The sequence below is a fragment of the Pecten maximus genome, chromosome 12 (genome assembly GCF_902652985.1).
Source record: "Pecten maximus chromosome 12, xPecMax1.1, whole genome shotgun sequence".
Taxonomy (NCBI): domain Eukaryota; kingdom Metazoa; phylum Mollusca; class Bivalvia; order Pectinida; family Pectinidae; genus Pecten; species Pecten maximus.
Window position 1 is genome coordinate 20,738,118 of NC_047026.1, and position 21,304 is coordinate 20,759,421.

At 36.1% G+C, this 21,304-nt stretch overlaps 1 protein-coding gene across 1 annotated transcript; it reads left to right on the forward strand.

Moving 5' to 3' along the window:
* Positions 1-1,680: 1,680 nt before the first annotated feature.
* On the forward strand, positions 1,681-20,970 carry LOC117339727 (homeobox protein EMX1-like). Its single transcript, XM_033901443.1, has 3 exons — positions 1,681-2,394; positions 17,065-17,237; positions 19,265-20,970. The coding sequence occupies exons 1-3, from the start codon at positions 1,833-1,835 to the stop codon at positions 19,469-19,471; spliced, it is 942 nt and encodes a 313-aa protein (XP_033757334.1). The 5' UTR covers positions 1,681-1,832; the 3' UTR covers positions 19,472-20,970.
* The last annotated feature ends 334 nt before the right edge of the window (positions 20,971-21,304 follow it).

Below are 21,304 nucleotides of genomic sequence, written 5' to 3' on the forward strand. Positions count from 1 at the left end.
ACCAACAGCCTTGGTCATGTAAGGATGGGTACCAAGGAGACATCAACAGTGTGGGTAATGTAAGGACGGGTACCAAGGAGACACCAACAGTCTGGGTCATGTAAGGACGGGTACCAAGGAGACATCAACAGTGTGGGTAATGTAAGGACGAGTACCAAGGAGACACCAACAGCCTGGGTCATGTAAGGATGGGTACCAAGGAGACACCATTACCATTGGTAGTGATAGATTCTCAGGTGAAGATTAAATTATAAACAAGGAAAACAAACAAACAAACGAATACATGATAATAAGCAAAATTCAGTAAACGATAATGAAATTTTAATTTTAACTTTTCAGTATAAAATTTTTATACGACTACATGAAGAACCATTAACATCAACGTAATCCCATTTGATTAACACGTAATTGAATATATAAATCTGCATGTACATGGTATCTATATAGATTAGGAAGAAATAGTGCTTTACAACTTTGTCAAAATATTTAATTGATAATTTAATAATATGAATATATAAAAATAATAGAAAAATAGTATCTCAATTTATGTAGGGAAAGGAGTAATTCTAACTGTGGACAATGAACAATGTCAAATTTCGGAGGCAATCCGGCCCTTTATCAAGACACAGAGAACTCAAACACAATCAACTAACATAAAAACAGTACTAAAACAGTACTAAAACAGTACTAAAATCAGTACTAAAAAACCAATAAGATACAGTAAGAATAGTATTTTTGGTAGTAGTTGAATATATGTGTATTATTGATTTTCTTTCAAATTCAAAATGATATTGCTTGAAACAATGATTACTCTTTCTTGTTGGTGCAAGTTTTACAATTAAGATGTTTGATTGTCATCTAATTATCGAGCGAATAACAATACAAACGAATAATCATTTTCTAAAATTGCCATTCTTCATCTGGTACTTTTGTAATGCTGGGCCAGGATCAGACGGAAACATTGAGTGTGTGCGTATGGTGAGGATACAAGATTCATTTACAAATTATCTACATAATTTCTTTAGAAAGAACCCTTTTATTTTGATTAATAGTCCACGACAAAATTTAACAATGCTGAGTAATGCTTCAGGAAGCATAATATAGAAAAAGAAATTATCGAGTTTAATTCACATCAGACAAACTCATTAATATTCGTTAAGCTTTATTGACTAGTTAGAGTGTTAGCCAATTACAGCGAGGTGTCCGACAGGAATGGTTGAGGTACTAAATACTGTTATTGATTGTTACAGAGCGGAAAATGCAACAAGCTTGTATAGCAGCCCGCTGTATAGTAAAAATTGGATCAAAATTCAGCGAAAATTAAATAAATTTTTTGATCATTGAATGACGAAATATTTACTGCTTAGAAAAACCTACATCACACTGTACTTTTACAATTACATCTAAATTATCAGGCATGATTTTATCAATTTTCTGTATTATCAACTGAAACCAGAGAAAATGAGGCGGTCTTTTGCTGTCGAGTATAAATCAATAAACATATGAACACAAACGTCAAAGTAACGCCTACAATAAGAGTGTTTTTTCATTGGTTAAGGGAATATTCATAGGCATGTGTTTATTAACTAAGCCACGCCTGTTATAACGAGCTTACACGGGACATTGGCTGAGGGGGAGGGCCCATAAACCACATACTACAGAGTACGTGTGTTTGGTTTGGTTCAGCGAGCACACTCGTATCGCTACCACATCTGTCCACGTTTTCTGAGGGAGAACATATTATATGTTATATACGTGTGTTTGTGTCGTAAATATACATAACACGAGCGAAAACGTCAGAGGGCTAACAGTTCCTGACTATAACCGGAAGAATGTCCACTGCGGTAGTTGGGGATGCGAGTAGGAAAAAATCTGTCGGGTTCACAATAGACTCAATCATAGGTAAACACAATGACAGGTGTGAAAATAATCGGACATTGTCCGGACGACAAACTGACCGTTCCAAAGACAAAGTTCAGCACACAGTAGATGAAAGACCGTCATCGGGATTCAGAGAAAAACAGGAGGCTATTTTCGGCACCCGTCACAGACTAGAAGAAGATGTCCGGTCGTCCGGAGAAGGTGATTTCAGTAGGGACTCATCCGTGCATTCTTTTCACATAACGGACAAACATTTACACCATCCTAGTATGGATAGCCTAAAACATTTACACGACGTGTTGGCTCAGACCTCGGGGGCCACGGGGACCTACTTTCACCCACGGATGTGTCGCCACCCGTTATCCCCACTCAACATCCACTCCGTGTATCCCGGAAGTCCACAAGGTGGGCCTCTCAATCCCCTCGTCATCAACCCGGCATCACGGGACGTCCGGAATCTCCATCCTTGGATGACGGATCGCTACTCAAACTACTTTTATCCAAGGTACCCAGGTATGTACTGCGAATTCACCCTATTTATGATATTCATCCTATCATTAGATATCCACACTATATCCAGATATATTCACCCTATCTCTAGTTATTTACCATATTCTTAGATTTTCACCTATTTTTATATACTCATTCGTTACTTAGATATCCACTCTGTCTTAGAATTTTTACCTAGTATCATTAGGGATTCATCCAATCATTAGGGGCCGCGGTGGCCGAGTGGTTAAGGTGTCCCGACATTTTATCACTAGCCCTCCACCTCTGGGTTGCGAGTTCGAAACCTACGTGGGGCAGTTGCCAGGTACTGACTGTAGGCCGGTGGTTTTTCTCCGGGTACTCCGGCTTTCCTCCACCTCCAAAACCTGGCACGTCCTTAAATGATCCTGGCTGTTAATAGGACGTTAAACAAAAACAAACCAAACAAAATCCAATCATTAGGGATTCACTTTATCCTTAGGTTTTCACACTAACTTTAGATATTCACTCTATCCCCAGATATTCACGCTGTCTTTTGATATTTGTTCTATCCTAGATATTCACCCTAACCCGATATATTCACGCTGTCTTTAGGTATTTACCCTATCCCGAGATATTCACAGTCTTTAGATATCTACCCTATCCCGAGATATTCACGCTGTCTATTCACCCTAACTCGAGATATTCACGCTGTCTATTCACCCTAACTCGAGATATTCACGCTGTCTTTAGGTATTTACCCTATCCCGAGATATTCACAGTCTTTAGATATTTACCCTATCCCGAGATATTCACGCTGTCTATTCACCCTAACCCGAGATATGCACGCTGTCTATTCACCCTATCCCGAGATATTCACAGTCTTTAGATGTTTACCCTATCCCGAGATATTCACAGTCTTTAGATATTCACCCTATCCCGAGATATTCACGCTGTCTATTCACCCTATCCCGAGATATTCACAGTCTTTAGATATTTACCCTAACCCGAGATATTCACAGTCTTTATATATTCACCCTATCCCGAGATATTCACACTGTCTATTCACCCTAACCCGAGATATTCACGCTGTCTTTAGGTATTTACCCTATCCCGAGATATTCACAGTCTTTAGGTATTTACCCTATCCCGAGATATTCACGCTGTCTATTCACCCTAACTCGAGATATTCACGCTGTCTATTCACCCTATCCCGAGATATTCACAGTCTTTAGATATTTACCCTATCCCGAGATATTCACGCTGTCTATTCACCCTAACCCGAGATATTCACGCTGTCTTTAGGTATTTACCCTATCCCGAGATATTCACAGTCTTTAGATATCTACCCTATCCCGAGATATTCACGCTGTCTATTCACCCTAACCCGAGATATGCACGCTGTCTATTCACCCTAACTCGAGATATTCACGCTGTTTATTCACCCTATCCCGAGATATTCAGTCTTTTGCTATTCGTTCTATCCTAGATATTCATCCTATCCCGAGATATTTGCCATATGTTGAAATATTCACACTGTAGATATTAATCCTACATGCATCTTAAGATATTCATCCTACTGTAGATATTCACCCCTATTCTTAAAGAATATCAACTACACGAATTCAACCCAAAACGACTAGATATGAATTTTTCAAAATACACAAATAGTATACACATGAATATTCGCTCTATGATAACCCAATAATTCTACCCAATATGATTTAGTATGAATTCAATTAGATATTCATTACTATCGTTATTACTCCAAATCTGAAGCGTTACAAATGACATCAGTACAATGTGTTATAAAGATCAATACACAAGTAACAACATTATATGTTAGTAATAAAAATAGGTATATGGGATAAAACAAGCGGAATTCCAAGATTACATAATATATGGTGTACACAAGAATTTAAAATATGATGTGTATACACAATAGGCAAGGTTTTATGAATATCATGTATGTCTGTGTTTTTTTAAAGTCTAGTGGTACATAACACTTAAGCTAATTAAGAAACTGAATGTGAAAAGCTGAACACATACACATGACTATGTCAGAAACTTGGTATGGAAACATATACGTAAAGACAAAGATTGCCAAGTTGACAAGAACATTATAATGCATAGGTATATGTTGTATGTAACTTACAAATTATCTCTGTGAATTGATCATAAGAAGAGTTATTTCTTCCGCATGAATGACAACAGTGTGTTATAAATGATGCATGTCTTTCACGACAGCAGGAGGGCTACAGAGGATCGTTGCAATTTGAACTTCACAGGGTAAACGTTCACATGGAACGGATAATTGTTGACAATTTTGGTGAAAAATGCGTCATACAATGAGCCACTGCATCTTCTGTAACAGCCATTACGTGAACTCTTTTCATAGCCAATGGACATTGATTCTGCAGAATGTACATGCGTATTAAATCTATAACGACCTCTTCACGATTTCAGCAAAATATGAATAGGTATGAATTCTATAAAATATGAGTAGAAATATATTTGTAATTTACTACTCTACCAAAAATAATCAGATGTATTGATTCTACAATGTATACCAAAAACACGGTTTTAAATGTTTCCTGTACGATTCTACCAGATATGACAGGATATGAATTGTACCCTATATGACAATATATCAATTCTACCCTATATGGCAAGATATGAATTCAATTCCTATATGACAGGATATGAATTCTACTAGATATGATTGAATATGAATTCTACCAGATATGACTGGATGTGAATTCTACCAGATATGACTGGATGTGAATTCTACCCGATATGGCAGGATATGAATTATATCCGAAATGACAGGATATGAATTCTATCCGATATGACAGGATATGAATTCAACCAGATGTGACAGGATATGAATTATATCCGATAATCATATGACTGGATATGAATTCTACGGGATATGACAGGATATGAATTATATCCGATATGACTGGATATGAATTCTACGGGATATGACAGGATATGAATTCAACCAGATGTGACAGGATATGAATTATATCCGATAATCATATGACTGGATATGAATTCTACGGGATATGACAGGATATGAATTATATCCGATATGACTGGATATGAATTCTACGGGATATGACAGGATATGAACTCTACCCGATATGACAGGATATGAAATCTACCCGATATGACAGGATATGAATTATATCCGATATGACTGGATATGAATTCTACGGGATATGACAGGATATGAATTCTACCAGATATGACAGGATATGAATTCTATCCGATATGACTGGATATGAATTATATCCGATATGACTGGATTTGAATTCTACCCGATATGCATAGGTACCTTGGTTCTTTTTACACTGTATATATTATGGTCAGCAGGTCAATGTACTATGTATCCATTATAAGTACGAATTCCGTGTAGCGAATACGTCTTTAATTTCCTTTGCCAGTTATGGTAGTGGCTAAATACATGCATGTGATTGCCGCAACATGTATACAGTATAGATATTCTGTGAATTTCTGGTAGGTAGTATGCATTCACTTCATAATGATGATAATTATAATTCATTTTATTAAAGTGTCATGCACATGGTTCAGTTCACAATAAACATTTACATATTACATAAATGATTCATAAAAATTATTCACATACCGCACTAAACAAATCATTAAAATTGTTTCTTTGTTGCAATCATTACAGGAAGTAGAATCAAGTTCCGGTCACCATCGGGCTTGTCACATCATAGTTCCAGTTGACACAGGAGCCTGTCACAAATCAATTACGTTTTCCACATGGCACATGGGTCGTTCACGTCAGAGTTCCGGTTGCCACATGGGCTTGTAACATTATATTTCCAGTTACCACAGGGATCTGTCACATCACAGTTCCGGTTACCACAGGGATTTGTCACACTACATTTTCAGTTTCAACAAGAAGCTACCAAATTACAGTTGCGGTTACCACAGGGGCCAATCACCGTTCACAGTCCTAATAATCAGATACCAATCACACTAAGGTTCCGGTCACTACATGGGGATGCCACACTACAGTTCCGGTTACTACAATGGGACGTCACACTTCAGTTCCGGTCACTACAAGGGGATGTCACACTACAGTTCCGGTCACTACAAGGGGATGTCACACTACAGTTCCGGCCACTACAAGGGGATGTCACACTACAGTTCCGGCCACTACAAGGGGATGTCACACTACAGTTCCGGTCACTACAAGGGGATGTCACACTTCAGTTCCGGTCACTACAAGGGGATGTCACAATACAGTTCCGGTCACTACAAGGTGATGTCACACTACAGTTCCGGTCACTACAAGGGGATGTCACACTACAGTTCCGGCCACTACAAGGGGATGTCACACTACAGTTCCGGCCACTACAAGGTGATGTCACACTACAGTTCCGGTCACTACAAGGGGATGTCACACTACAGTTCCGGCCACTACAAGGGGATGTCACACTACAGTTCCGGCCACTACAAGGGGATGTCACACTACAGTTCCGGTCACTACAAGGGGATGTCACACTTCAGTTCCGGTCACTACAAGGGGATGTCACAATACAGTTCCGGTCACTACAAGGTGATGTCACACTACAGTTCCGGTTACTACAAGGGGATGTCACACTACAGTTCCGGTCACTACAAGGGGATGTCACACTACAGTTCCGGTCACTACAAGGGGATGTCACACTACAGTTCCGGTCACTACAAGGGGATGTCACACTACAGTTCCGGTCACTACAAGGGGACGTCACACTTCAGTTCTGTTCACTACAAGGGGATGTCACAATACAGTTCCGGTCACTACAAGGGGATATCACAATACAGTTCCGGTCACTACATGGGGATGTAACACTACAGTTCCGGTCACTACAAGGGGATGTCACACTTCAGTTCCGGTTACTACAAGGGGATGTCACACTACAGTTCTGATTGGCAGAAGGGCCGGTCACGTCACACTCAAGGTTACTAATGTGGTCGGTTACACTAGAGTTTCGGTTGACACAGAGTTCTGTCACATCACAGTACACAGTTACCTCCTGTTCAGTGGACAATCACAGTTTAGTTCCAGTTTCCACACAAGTCGATCACACTGAACATCCGGTTACCACAGGATCCACACAATACCGTCGGGTTATTGATTTCCTGTATCGTATATTGATTAATGATACAACAGATGGTAGGGTGTTTAGAAATAGTGATAATGAAGTGATATTTACAAAGTGTCAAATGCACCTAACATATTTTATACGTTAATTTACATATTTTCTGTTGAGTTATCCCATATCAATTATTCTGAGTCACCGAACAGAATTTGCCATTCTCAAATAACCGATATACTGTTGTTTGTTTCGTAATTGGCTATATATTTACTGTCCCCGGTCTCGTGTCCCTGTTATATATGTTTACTGTCCCCGGCCTCGTGTCCCTGTTATATATATTTACTGTCCCCGGCCTCGTGTCCCTGTTATATATATTTACTGTCCCCGGCCTCGTGTCCCTGTTATATATATTTACTGTCCCCGGCCTCGTGTCCCTGTTATATATATTTACTGTCCCTGGCCTCGTGTCCCTGTTATGTATATTTACTGTCCCTGGCCTCGTGTCCCTGATATGTAACAAAACGGAAAACATGGCTGTATATCAATGTGGCCGTTGTCATCAAATAATGATAGAAGTTTTATTCTCATCAGATTTTTCTGTTTGACCTCTATCCGTAAGAATTACTGAGGAATATTTCACAAAAAAAATACCCAGTGATATGATATTTTACTTACAAAGACTTACTGTAGTGTTATTTCATATGAGATATACACTGTACATGTAGCTATATCGATTTTGTTTAAAAACCTTGAATCTAGTCTATACCATTTACTTGAATATCAATAGATCTAGCTTACGAAACATTATTTTACATCTTTTTGGTTATATTTTTTTTGTTATTATTATACACATGATATCACAGGAGCCCGACAATACCTTACAACCTATGTGTATTTTTCACCTGTTCTTTTAATACAATCTATCTTATAGGCTTTAGCTAGATAGATACAAACCAACAAAGTATCGGGTCCCTGTGCATGATATGAAATAATACAACATTGAAATGTATTGAAAGATTTTAATAACCTTGACATAATTTGTTTATTAATCCATTAATCCATTAATCCATGCGTGTTATTATATTAATGCGCATTAATATTGGTTTCATTTCCTTGACACGGTTTGTAAATCTGTGTTAATCCAAACGAACGCACCCTCCTCAGGTCATTTACGATAAAGAATGGGTCGACATAACCTAATTCAAATCATTTTCAGCTTTTACTTGACTTTTGACCAGAGTTGTAGAGGATATTACAGTCAGATACATTTTAGTAGTAAGTCTAGCAAGATTAAGTAAAACACAGTGATTTCGCATACATTTCCAACTCACAATATATTTATATTATAACATTATTGTAATATAACAATTATAAATCTATATTTGAACTGTAGATTGGGCATTGGTTGATTTCATCAACACATAAATAGCATGTGACCCAAATTTTACTTGCAAGTTTGTGCTTTAATTATCCTTAACACTTTCCAAATACTAAGAAACCAATAATTCATTCATTTCACAAAAAAGATTATTTAAAACAATTAATTTAACTGTAAATAAATGTAACAAAATCTTAAAAGTCAATTTCTGAAATTTGTAATAATACATGCATCAAGTGCAATTCAATAGTAAAAAAATAGATCAAAGAGAAATATATTCAAAAAGATAACCGTGTTAGAAAACTGACATTATTGTAAATTTTGAAAATAGGCCGTTTCGTTAAGTCTAAAATGGAGTTTCTAATGTAAACGCGGAGTGTCTTCTGCTATAAGTACCGCCATATTATAGCCCTAAAATACTTAGACTATATTTAAAGCAAAACAGAAATCAATTGTATGTCTAATTCAATCGGTCGGGCCGTATAATTGGAAACAAACAAGTTCTGACCAATCGTAAAAAAAGTTCTGCATTTACTCCGATAGTGCATGACGTAGATTTTGCAAACCGCTTTGGTGAAAAAAAAGTTATATTTCTTCTCAAAATCTTTTTATGTATAGGGGACAACCCTGGACGGCTATTTAAAGATATCTATTGTGTACATCGTTTATGGACTCTAGTTTGTAGTATATCTAGATCCGTCTTTCTTCCTGCCATTCTTCTTTGCTTTTCTTTCTTTATAATCATTATAAGTATACTGTGTCGTCATCACAATCTTTGTAATACATGTATATATTTGCGGAGAGGGCTTTTATAAGTTGCTAAAAACTTGTGCCCAATCCATTTGTGTCTAAACAATGGACAGCTTGTCTTTTTCACCACACAGTTGTTTATGATCGAGTCCACCTTTTCTGTACTGTTGAAGAGGATCTTCAAGACTAGATCCCGATTTCATCAATGTTCCTTAATAATTTCATGGGAAATCTTTGCTTAGGAACCCTCCTTAAATTCTGTAATGCTTTCTTATGGAAAATTTAATCTAAAATAAGGAATATTGATAAAAATGGTCGCTGATAATGTATTTTGCCCTCACGTCCATATGTACTGATGCAGTTGGTCACTCACGTCCATATGTACTGATGCAGTTGGTCACTCACGTCCATATGTACTGATGCAGTTGGTCACTCACGTCCATATGTACTGATGCAGTTGGTCACTCACGTCCATGTGTACTGATGCAGTTGGTCACTCACGTCCATATGTACTGATGCAGTTGGTCACTCACGTCTCGATAATTATAATTGTGCTTAGATTAGAACAAAGGCATTTGTAAATAGAATAACAATGATAATATACCTAGTGGACTATGTCCTAATGGAATAAGGACAATCCTTATAGAAGGATGACAGTCCTAATTCTAGCATTGTATCATAGTGTGTTATCTTGACCTCTTGTACACGTTGGACTTGGTAATCTGATCGCTACACAATGACCTTATGACCTTTGATCCGATTTACACATATACTAATTATGTATTAGTGTAATGCTTGTGTACAGTTGCTGTACGATTTGTTCACTGTAGCACATTTATTGTTTGCAGTGTTGTACAATTGTAGACATCAGTTCAGGTCATTGCGTGGTTTTATCAACCACAAGACATGTATTTAGATAACCGAAGAGAAAGTCCGGGATAGGCGAACCAATGACCTTTTGTGTCAAATCATTTGCTCGTTATTGCCAACAGAAACTTTGGACATTTTTAACTTCTTGTAATGAGCTTTTAGAATTGTAATTGTTTGAAATTTTGAGTATTTTGAAGATAACAAAAATTAACAAACCAAAAGGGTCTGGTGGGTTTTACATTAGCAAAGGAAGTAACTCTAAGTTTAAATAAATAACAGGGATTTATTACATTTTTATCATTGAAATATCGAATAATATTTATTTTATAAAAGTGATGTTTTCACTAGGCTTGTGAAAAATATCACTTTTTATGATTTGACCAATCAAAACACTGCTTACACACGAGAATGGGGGGAAATTGAAAGTTTATCCGGTATACATGCATTTTGCTATAAAAATGTAGTAATCAGAATATCTAACAGTGTTTTCAGTAATACCAAATACACTTCACGAGTTGAGTAAATATTGATATTTTTCAGGAGTGTGCAGCACGAGTGAAAAATATGAAAAAAATATAAGTCGCACGATATGTATTCCATGTAGCGGAACTCTTTAGTTGTAAGTTAATCAATGTGTACTATGTACCACTGCATCTTAATACACCTCAAATAAATCGATATGGCTAAAAATATGCAAAGGTTATGGTAGCTTATTAAAAAAATTCTGACTATATAGTTCATTTTTTTTATATACAATTAGGCGCTTTTTACAATCTACCAATTACAATATTAACAGAATTAACAGAAAAAATTAACATAGGGTGATATCTGTATCACTCTCGGCTGACGCTACCGACTGTCACGTGACACCAATTACACCAATAAAATAAAAATTATATAATTGGTCAAATTATGTCATTGTAAGGTTATGAACAACATGCAGCGATAATTTCTCTACATTCAGGAAAATATCATCGGATTTATCATGTAAAATGACATATTGCAATAACGAGCCAGTGATGTGAAACACATTTATAGAAAACAAAATCGAAAACTAAAAAAGGAAGTTTTAAAAAACAAAATTTCTCAATATTGCTTTCTTAAAAGCTTATTTGGAAGTTCATGAAAATATGTGCCCTGCTTAATGTGTGTTATGCAAGAGTTCTATTAGTAGAAGGTCCATGGGGCACGTTTAATAAGAAAGCATTACATTGTACGCGGAATGGTAAATATATCTCAAGTTTGCACCTGAAAAACATTTTTACATTCGTCGTAGTTTTCTCTTCGTTAGAGGCTAATCTACCTCCATTATACCCGTCCCTGGTAATCACATCAACAATTAGAAGGTCGCGAAGTCATTAATGGACGGATAATGAAAGTTAACTTACAAGCACTGAGAGGCGCACCGAGTGTAAGTGCATCTATCCTGACATACATGCATTTATGGACCTCTACTGATCGCCACTATACCGCTGGCATTCCGTTGTGCGTCCGTATCGGTCCAGTTAACAGTAATATACATCCGTTTTTCTGTCCATTTAGCATTCGTTGGGCTCGGGCTCTCTTGGTGAGATTTTACGAAAGAAAGTATTCTTTGAGGAACATTTTAAACTTTACATTTCAAGGTCAAACTTGGATAATGTTCAAGGAATTCGCAACAAATCCACATTTTGATTACAAGATAAACATAATCATATACTCGATCAAATTTCTTTAAAACACATGTACATAGAAAATTGTAAATTTATTTCACGACAATTATGAGATTCGACGAGATTTTCAACGAGATTTTATTTTTACTCTGCCACATTTTGTGTAGAAAGAGGTCACCTCTGTATGCAGCAATACACTTTACAATACATTCATATTTATCTCGAATTAAACGATGGATGCAAAATATTTGCAAATTTTGTCGTACGATTAGATATTTTTACACTCAATCACATGTTCGATATTTTTCGGGTTATATTGGGGTTTCAGGCACATCTCCACGTGCAGACGTACTTTGATGTAAACTTTAGTTCGTTTCTTTTGATAGAGTATATGACAGCATTTTTGTAACAACAACAAACAGAAACAGGATATGGAAACAAGCTTGAAAGCTTATACTAGTCCACTTCCTTCAATTGGAATTTACATTATTGAGATGGACAGCAATAAACGAAATCTGAGAAAGAGAGAGAGAAAAGAAAAAAAGATGTGATCATATATAAATCTTAATATTTTTAACTAGAAGGGGAGGGTGTGCAGGGAGGAGGGGATAGGTGAAAGTGCAGTGGGCTTGCCAGCTTAATTTAACTACATCAAATCTTTCATGATTATAATTTTCTCTGAGGTAGTAATTTCCAAAGTGATGAAAGTAACGAACATATTATGTAAGAAATCAAAAGCGTTTAGTATCAATTATAAACTTTTGGATACATGTAAACAATTCAATATCAGGAAACGTACTGCATATGAATAAGAACGGCCAGCCATCTGGGAGGAGAGTGACAGGGGAGGGGTAGGGGAATGTGGACAATGGAGAGGGAATATGTTGTGCAAAAAGGGATACAGAGAATACTAGACATAACATAAACATGTTGGAGTGGGAGATGGGATGGATCAGGAGGAAACTCTGTGAACAATTATTGATATAACAAATACATGTAGGTGCGCATATACGAAATGGCGTTTTTTAGACAGAAAAAGATGAGAAAAAATCTAGCGATTATACCTTATGGGATGTCTTAATGTCGGGTACATTGTAACAGGTAGGAAAAATAGTTCAATATACACTTATGGACCGTGACATAATATACACTACATGTGTACACTTATATACGGTGAAATAAAAAATAACTTTTTTTTTTTGGTATAATTATGTACATGGCACAAGTGAAATTATAATTGTCACTTATGAAGAATGACGTTAGAGACACTGTATTTGTACAATTATAAACCGTGACATTAGAGACACTGTATTTGTACAATTATAACCCGTAACATTAGATACACTGTATTTATACACATATATACCGTGACATTAGAGACACTGTATTTGTACATATATACTGTGACATTAGAGACACTGTATTTGTACAATTATAAACCGTGACATTAGAGACACTGTATTTGTACATATATACCGTGACATAAGAAACACTGTATTTGTACAATTATAAACCGTGACATTAGAGACACTGTATTTGTACAATTATAACCCGTAACATTAGATACACTGTATTTATACACATATATCCCGTGACATTAGAGACACTGTATTTGTACATATATACTGTGACATTAGAGACACTGTATTTGTACATATATACTGTGACATTAGAGACACTGTATTTGTACATATATAATGTGATATTAGAGACAATGTATTATAATTTCACTGAAAGTTCACAAGTTGTCGCGTGTACGTATTACATATAACGCGGAGAGTTTTTGATAAATTATTAGAGATTAAATTCAAGCTAAGTGTCCATCTTACTGAGAGGATATTAATTTTGCCTCCTAAGTCTGAACCTCTTCCTCCGAGGGCGCGAGGATGCCAGTCAGTACTGACTAATGACAGGCTGCTTCCTAAATGTACACAAAGAATTCACGTAATTAATATAAATGACTTCACCGCAGAAAACGGAAATGTGTTCTGGACTTAAATGATAATTACACTGCGTACATATATCAGCTAAATGAGGTTTTCTGTGCATATTTTTACGTAGACGAAGTATCACAGTATTCTTTAAGATACAACGTACCTCATAGTCCCGGTGTTCTGAATTACATGTCATAATTTCTACTTTATATGATACTATGATGTCATAAAAAATGACGTCACACATTTGCAGATAGAACCCATTTGATTTAAGAATGACACAGAAAATCAAGCAATATTTGAAAACTTTTCCTATAGTGATAACATGAACTTATTTCGCTTCTTAAAGAAACTAAATTGAAATAAATTCTCTTTGGAATGGAAACTCTTTTAAGATCCTGGTGATAAGGCATTTAAATGCGCGTTATTAATCCAGATCACTAACATAGTCAATGCAGTTTTCCTCCGTTCTTATTTGCTGGGTTATAATCACGGGATTGACATTGCTATTAATCTGTGATAGAAACTCAGTTGTACTGTTTTTCTAAAATTAGCTATATAAATAATTTATAAATGACGTCGCTTTGATCGTGACGTCATAATGTTTGCCAAATACTTTCCTTTTCTTGAACAACTATCGAGTACTAACTGGTTTTTTAATCAAACACAGTTGACCATATACATCTAGGATACGAAAAAAGGACTTTTAAATAGGCTTGGTGTATTTACTTCTATCTGATTTCGTCTTAAATAATGTCTTTTTTTCTTTTTCGTTTCGTGTATCTCCATACCAGGGACGTATAATGAGATACATAATATAATGAGATACATAATATTGTATATACGTACCAGCCCATACTCACCTAAACAAAACTTCCACTTTGATAAACAGTTTATGATAATTTGCTAAACAAGGTAAACATACCTTGTGTATTTATGAATAAACATTGTAAAAACAATGGCCTGCTAACAATATGTTATGGTATTTACATAAATCTTAATATAAATCAACCCATTTATGCATAATATTCTATTTCACAGTCGCGACGTCTCGCACAGACGTAGGTGGTCAATTATCTGTCCTTACAAAACTAATTACACAAATATCAATTAATTATGACAGTCCCTGTCCAATGGTTAACGGTCTAATTACCAAAGTTTTGTAATTCATTATGACAGCTCTTGTCTAACGCTAAAACGATTTCATCCTAACGACACTGTCAACGAGGGGAGACAACTCCATTAATTACCTGGAATAATTTGACGTGCTGGCGCGTTGATTACCTCGGTTAAGGCAATATATTACTTGCTAAATGCCCATTATGAGGTGTAAGATTGTCGCTCATCTATCAACTACATTTGAATTTAACATGGCACACATCTTGGTTTTTATTTTTGAGCGGCTGTGGGTGTTTACTTTATCTATATACAGTTGTACGTTTTCCCACTTAGCCGTACGGACATGTAGTGTGTTTTTGTGTTAATTACAGTGTAATTCTCATCATGGCCGAAGACGTGTCGTCCTCTATCGTGACAAGCGGTGCCGACAGTTATCACAGACAAGGAATGAGGCGAAATCTACATTTCATGTAATGAAATCTGCATGATTACATGAAAACTGAATCTAAAAGTAGCAAAAATATTTTTTCTAATTGCCAATAAAATGACACCGATTTCGTAAAATTAACACGATGGCGACAATAAGTGTCACATACAACTGTGACGCTCGTTACTACGCGACAAAAACGAATAAAATGCATTTTTCCTAGTTAACAAAGATTTATTGGTATGGTTCTTGTTTCTTATGCAGACTTTTACATTCGTGCTCGTTTCCGTAACTTGTTAAATCACTCAAGCTAATATCAAGTTGATTTATAGAGCTTTTCACTCAATTTCTATTGCAGAACTATGGTTATCATTTATATTTGTGAATCCAGTGTTGTAATAAGAATACTCATACCCCGTGTCCTTTGTTCCGACCGATAGGGAAAGAAATAGGTCTCATTGATCGTGATGGAGCAGGGCAGTCTGAGAACCACCGACGCGTAGTTTTCAGTGCAGATTTCTAAAAAGCGGCAGATATATATTTTAAAAAAATACCCACCATCAATTTGAAACCATAATTTCATCTTGTTTTCTTGTTTCCGACATCCGGGTAAACCCACAGTGACCAAACGTGATGGGTCATGGCTGTAGGTTCTAGATTTTGATGATCTCATGGTAGTTTATCTTAAAACTGTAATTATATTGTATGAATGTTATCTTACCCCAGTAAGAAGTGATACATTATCTTTTGAATTTGATACTTTTGATTCTGCTTAATCCTTACTAAGCCGATACATAAAACGCCTGCCGGTAAGGCTACGTCATCGCAGCTACATGTACTGGTGCGACTTGCTGTTAGGCTAAATTAATGGTCAAATTCAGAATGTTGCTTTGGACAATATGATGAGCAAAATTCATTGATAACAAATGAAGGTTCTATTGTAAATATGTTTCGCTATACTGTACATTGTTTTGTGTTAGAGAATACAATTTAATTGAATAGAGTTAAAAGCACGCACCTACATTGTACAGTATACGTGGGTGTATTAGCCAGTCGCAAGCAATATATCTCCCGTGAAATAATCAAATTACATCGCCGACAGCGCACGAATGGCAACCACAGGATATTATAAACACCTACAAATGAAAATAAAATATAATGATATTCAAAAACATACTCGTCTATAACGCCTAAAGTTACGAAGAAAATCCACTTTAAGTATAGGGGACTCAGAGCTCAAACTTTGGAGGGTGGTAAGTGCGTGACGTATGTAACTTTTGGTATTGTGCACAAATATACCACTATACCCCTCAACATATTCTTGTTTTTAATCGATCATAATTACGCTTTGTCTAAGATGTAGCACGTTTGATTGAATCAATCAAATCTCTGGGTATAATAAATTGAACCAGGGTGTCATTTTCTGTCTAAATTAGGTCACGTGGTTATTGTCTCTTCTCTGTTACAGTTGCAGCATCTCCGGGTTTCCTTTTCCAACCCTACCGAAAACCGAAGAGAATCCGGACGGCATTTTCACCAGCTCAGCTTCTGCAATTAGAAAAATCATTTGAAAAAAGTCATTATGTGGTGGGCCAGGAACGGAAGGATTTGGCAGGCGAACTACAACTTACAGAGACACAGGTACCGTACCATCTGGCTAGTTGACCGTCAGGTCCCATGTCAAAACAAAGGTCAAACTGTGACGTCATAGATATCTATATATCTATATATACTCACTCTGTTGGTGCCGTCTGTCGTCTGAGTTCCGTGCGATCTTGCGTGAATGTTATTTTCTTTCTGAGAGTGCTTGTTTGGGTTTGTTTCCGGTTCTGAACGGCGAATGTCAAGGTCACTGTTTTTAGAAATATAACGTTTGTTTCCTCTTTGGAACTGTGCTTACTTTGGCTCTTCAAACTAAACATTCATGAATAACCCTTTATTGAAAACGGTCGTTTGGAACTATTATACAGTCCAAAAGGTCAAGCTCGCCGTTACTAGAAATAGAAATAGATCCCTGCAATGGTACCTTTGTATTATCTTTTCATATGGAATATTTGCTGTATAGGCCTATGATAAATACTCGGTCTGTGGTATAATACAGTAGATGACACGACTTCAGTTTGATCTTACTTCATTATTACAAGTAATGCCTAAATTAACAGATATGCAGATAAAGTATTGCTTTGTTTTCTCATAGGATGAATCAAGACTAGTAAGTCTAGAACTTCAGACAAATTCAACATTAGATTAATTTTACTCGGTACCTACGCAATAATGCATGATCTTCGTGTGGGGCAGTGATAACACACTTGTCTTTCACCAAGACGACCGAGGTTCGATTCCCCAATCGGACGTGAAAAGGTATGGGGGTCACCTGTCCGACCACGTGGGTACTCCGGTTTCCTCCCACAGTTCGACACCTCGCACTCCTCCATCCGGGCCAACAAGGGTCTTAAGTTTAAAACCAATAAAGTTTACAATCAGTACATCTAAAAATGCATTTAACGTTTGAATATAGTTAAACATACATCGGACCAAATTGTTGGGATTTCCTTAAAGTTCTGTTGTGTATGTTTTTGTTTACAGTGTTCAATACTACCTTATGCTAAAAAATGGCGTGTATGTGAGTGTACGCAAGTGTTTGTTGTCTTTTTATTTGTGTGGTACATGCGTGCGTGCGTGCCTGCCCACTCTCTCCCCCTCTCTGTCTGTCTATCTGTCTCTGTTAGTCTCATAATATTTCTTGTTGAAATGTAAATGCGCTACCTATTTCTGGTTATGTAATTCTTATTTCTTGAGGAAATTAATGAAATAATAATTAATAAAAAGTACACCTTTTTCCTGGAATGGGAGAAGTGGCCTTTTCAAACCGAGCTGTGCTTAATTGTGCAAAAAATTAAGTCTAAATAACTGGAAACAAATGACGATTGTCTATCATAAAAAGGGCATATATTCATGATTAATTTTACTCCGGAGTTATAAAGCTATTTTATGATAAGAGTACAAGCAGACATGCCTCACTCGGACACGAGACATGCTCATGTGCTAGAATTAGACTTTTATTACTAATTAAAAATGATGTCTCTGTGTAAATTACATTTGTATATATATGAATATATTCACACCTTGGAGTGGTTTTGTTTTAAACTGACATACAAATTTTATCTTAACGGCATTTTGTTCATAATTATTCAGAGTAATAAAACAATGGAAATTGTAAAACAAGCGTATTAATGACTTTGTCCTTAAATGTGACGTCATATAAAAGCGCGGTAAGATAATTGAGATTACGAAAATTTACCTTTTAGACTATTTAATTGTTTACAGTTACATGTGAAAACAGTTTTAAAGGGGCAGTCTAGCAAGATTTTTATTTATTTTTTTATCAAGTCACAAAAAATTAAATAAAGTTTTGTACTCCTTATGAACTATCCATGTCCGTATATTGATGGAGTACATTTGTTTGACACGTGTAATCTGCCTCGCGATGTATTTGATAGTGCACTTTGTTTTCAAATAATAATGGAAACAAATCTTTCATTGTTAACTGAAATGTTAAGACTACAGATTTTTGAAGTTGTGTATGTATTTCCCTGTCAAGTTCATTTACAATGTAAATAACATGTGTACCAACATGCATTTAATGATTCCGAACTTTATGATTCCAGGTCAAAGTTTGGTTTCAAAATCGACGGACGAAACACAAACGAACAAAGGCGGAAGAAGGCGACGGGAAAGATAGTGGCGATTTCGGTGGAAGCGGAAATAGATGTTCTTCACCGGAAATGAGTAGTGACATAAGTGATGATATGGACTTGGACGTTTCTGATGACGAAATGCGCATGATGTCGGCACGTCATCATGAGAGTTTCTAATAGACATAATTTAATGTTTCCGTTGTATTAAAATTTATTTATTTCATAATTACGCCACATTGAACATTATATTGGTACTAGGTACCGATGAGATGTTTCTCGCGAGAACTACAATGTATGCTGATAATTGAAGCTCCGTCAAGTTTCAGCTGAGTTTTCAAAAAACGACCAAATAGCTTATTGTGTTTGTTGATTTGTTAGCATGGTAAAATTGCATGTTTTTATAACGAAACTAAAAAACGTCGGTATGAAAATATTGTCACTGATTATCAGTTTGGTATAAAATTCGATATGAAATTTTGTTTTAATATGATTACTCAGAGGGAGTCATACCGGTTAATGATCGTTGTAAACAGGTTTATTGTAGTATTATGGTTAAAAAATGTTCACGAGGTTTAAAAATTGGTCGGTTAAAGAGAATACGATAAATCACGTGGTATCATCTCCCACATTATAAGTGTTTATGTGCTGTTAACAGCGTCCTGACAACTGTAACACATTTCTTATGTTTGCGCAATCTTGTTTAAGAGAGCTGTCTTACGACTGCGATACTCGGTTTTGCCATATGTTTGATGTTACTAAAGCTGCCATAAGGTCGTAAAACATGAACTGGATATATATACATATATGTACAGGTGTATATGATTTCCTTTCGACATGAGCTAGAAGTGAGGACGCAGACTACTATAATGTAAAAAAGTGCGATTAGAACTGCAATCTTCGACATTAAATTTGCAGTTAAAATGAAAACGGAAATGAAGAGTGTGTCGCGAATCACTTTACAGTTTGTTTACACAATTTTTAATTTTCAGTCATTTTGATGAATTTTTATGATACTCATGCTTATTTCCCCCCTCCCCCCTCCCCTTTTCAGCGTCATGGAAAACCCAACAACTTACACCCTCTCTCCCCGGAAAAGCGCGACATATTTGCTCTCTAGTGAAATTTCATATTTTGACAATTACATTTGAGCTAAAAATGTATTTATGTTATTCGTACGGGGTACTTTAATACCGGGGAATCGTCTAACTTAACTATTACTGTACACCAAGTGTATATAACTTAAGTGTTTTGGTAAAAATAGCCACAACAATCACTCCGTGACATACATACAAGAACGAATTAGTACAAATTGTTTTAGTTCATTTTTTATTCAAAATGACGGAATGAAATAATGTGGATGATGGAGGGTATGGGGGAATGTCTAGCTACGCCACTGCCGACGGACGAAACGTGCATGGCAACGTCTCATTATTACAGCCATTTACAAAAAAGTGTACGATTTCGAGGTATAAATGTTTGATGTGATGAAGAGAAGACTTGTGAGTGAAAGGGAGCGAGGAATGAATGAGAAGGGATGAGTACAAGGTATTGTTACAATGCCTCCTATATTGTATTATACAACAGCATATCACCGCCATGACAACGCAATTTTCGTTCAGCCATTGTTTTGAGTAAATTAATGGATATGTTATAAATAAAGGGTATATCACAATCGACACGTGTATTGTATTATTAATTGAATTTTGATTACATCACGTCGATAATTATGCTTAATTTATACAGTTTCACAAAACAACATGACCAGATATTATTGACCCAGAATGGGTAATAATGACTCGTATTGAATGGCCGGATAAACACAATGGAAATACATGATTTCTCAAATGACAGGTTTGCACAAAGGAAATCGGGTAATTATTTCAGATATCAGTTGTCAATTTATCTAATTATGTTTGCATTTTTGTTATACATCTATGCGTACAGTAACACATGTAAATATCATATCATATACTGTACACTGTGCTGACTAACATCAGACTCGCTAATCGA

Coding starts and splice junctions, on each gene's coding strand:
- LOC117339727 (XM_033901443.1), top strand. CDS start 1,833: ATGTCCACTGCGGTAGTTGGGGATGCGAGTAGGAAAAAATCTGTCGGG. Junction 2,395..17,064: donor CTTTTATCCAAGGTACCCAG/GTATGTACTGCG, acceptor TCTCTGTTACAG/TTGCAGCATCTCCGGGTTTC. Junction 17,238..19,264: donor TACAACTTACAGAGACACAG/GTACCGTACCAT, acceptor TTATGATTCCAG/GTCAAAGTTTGGTTTCAAAA.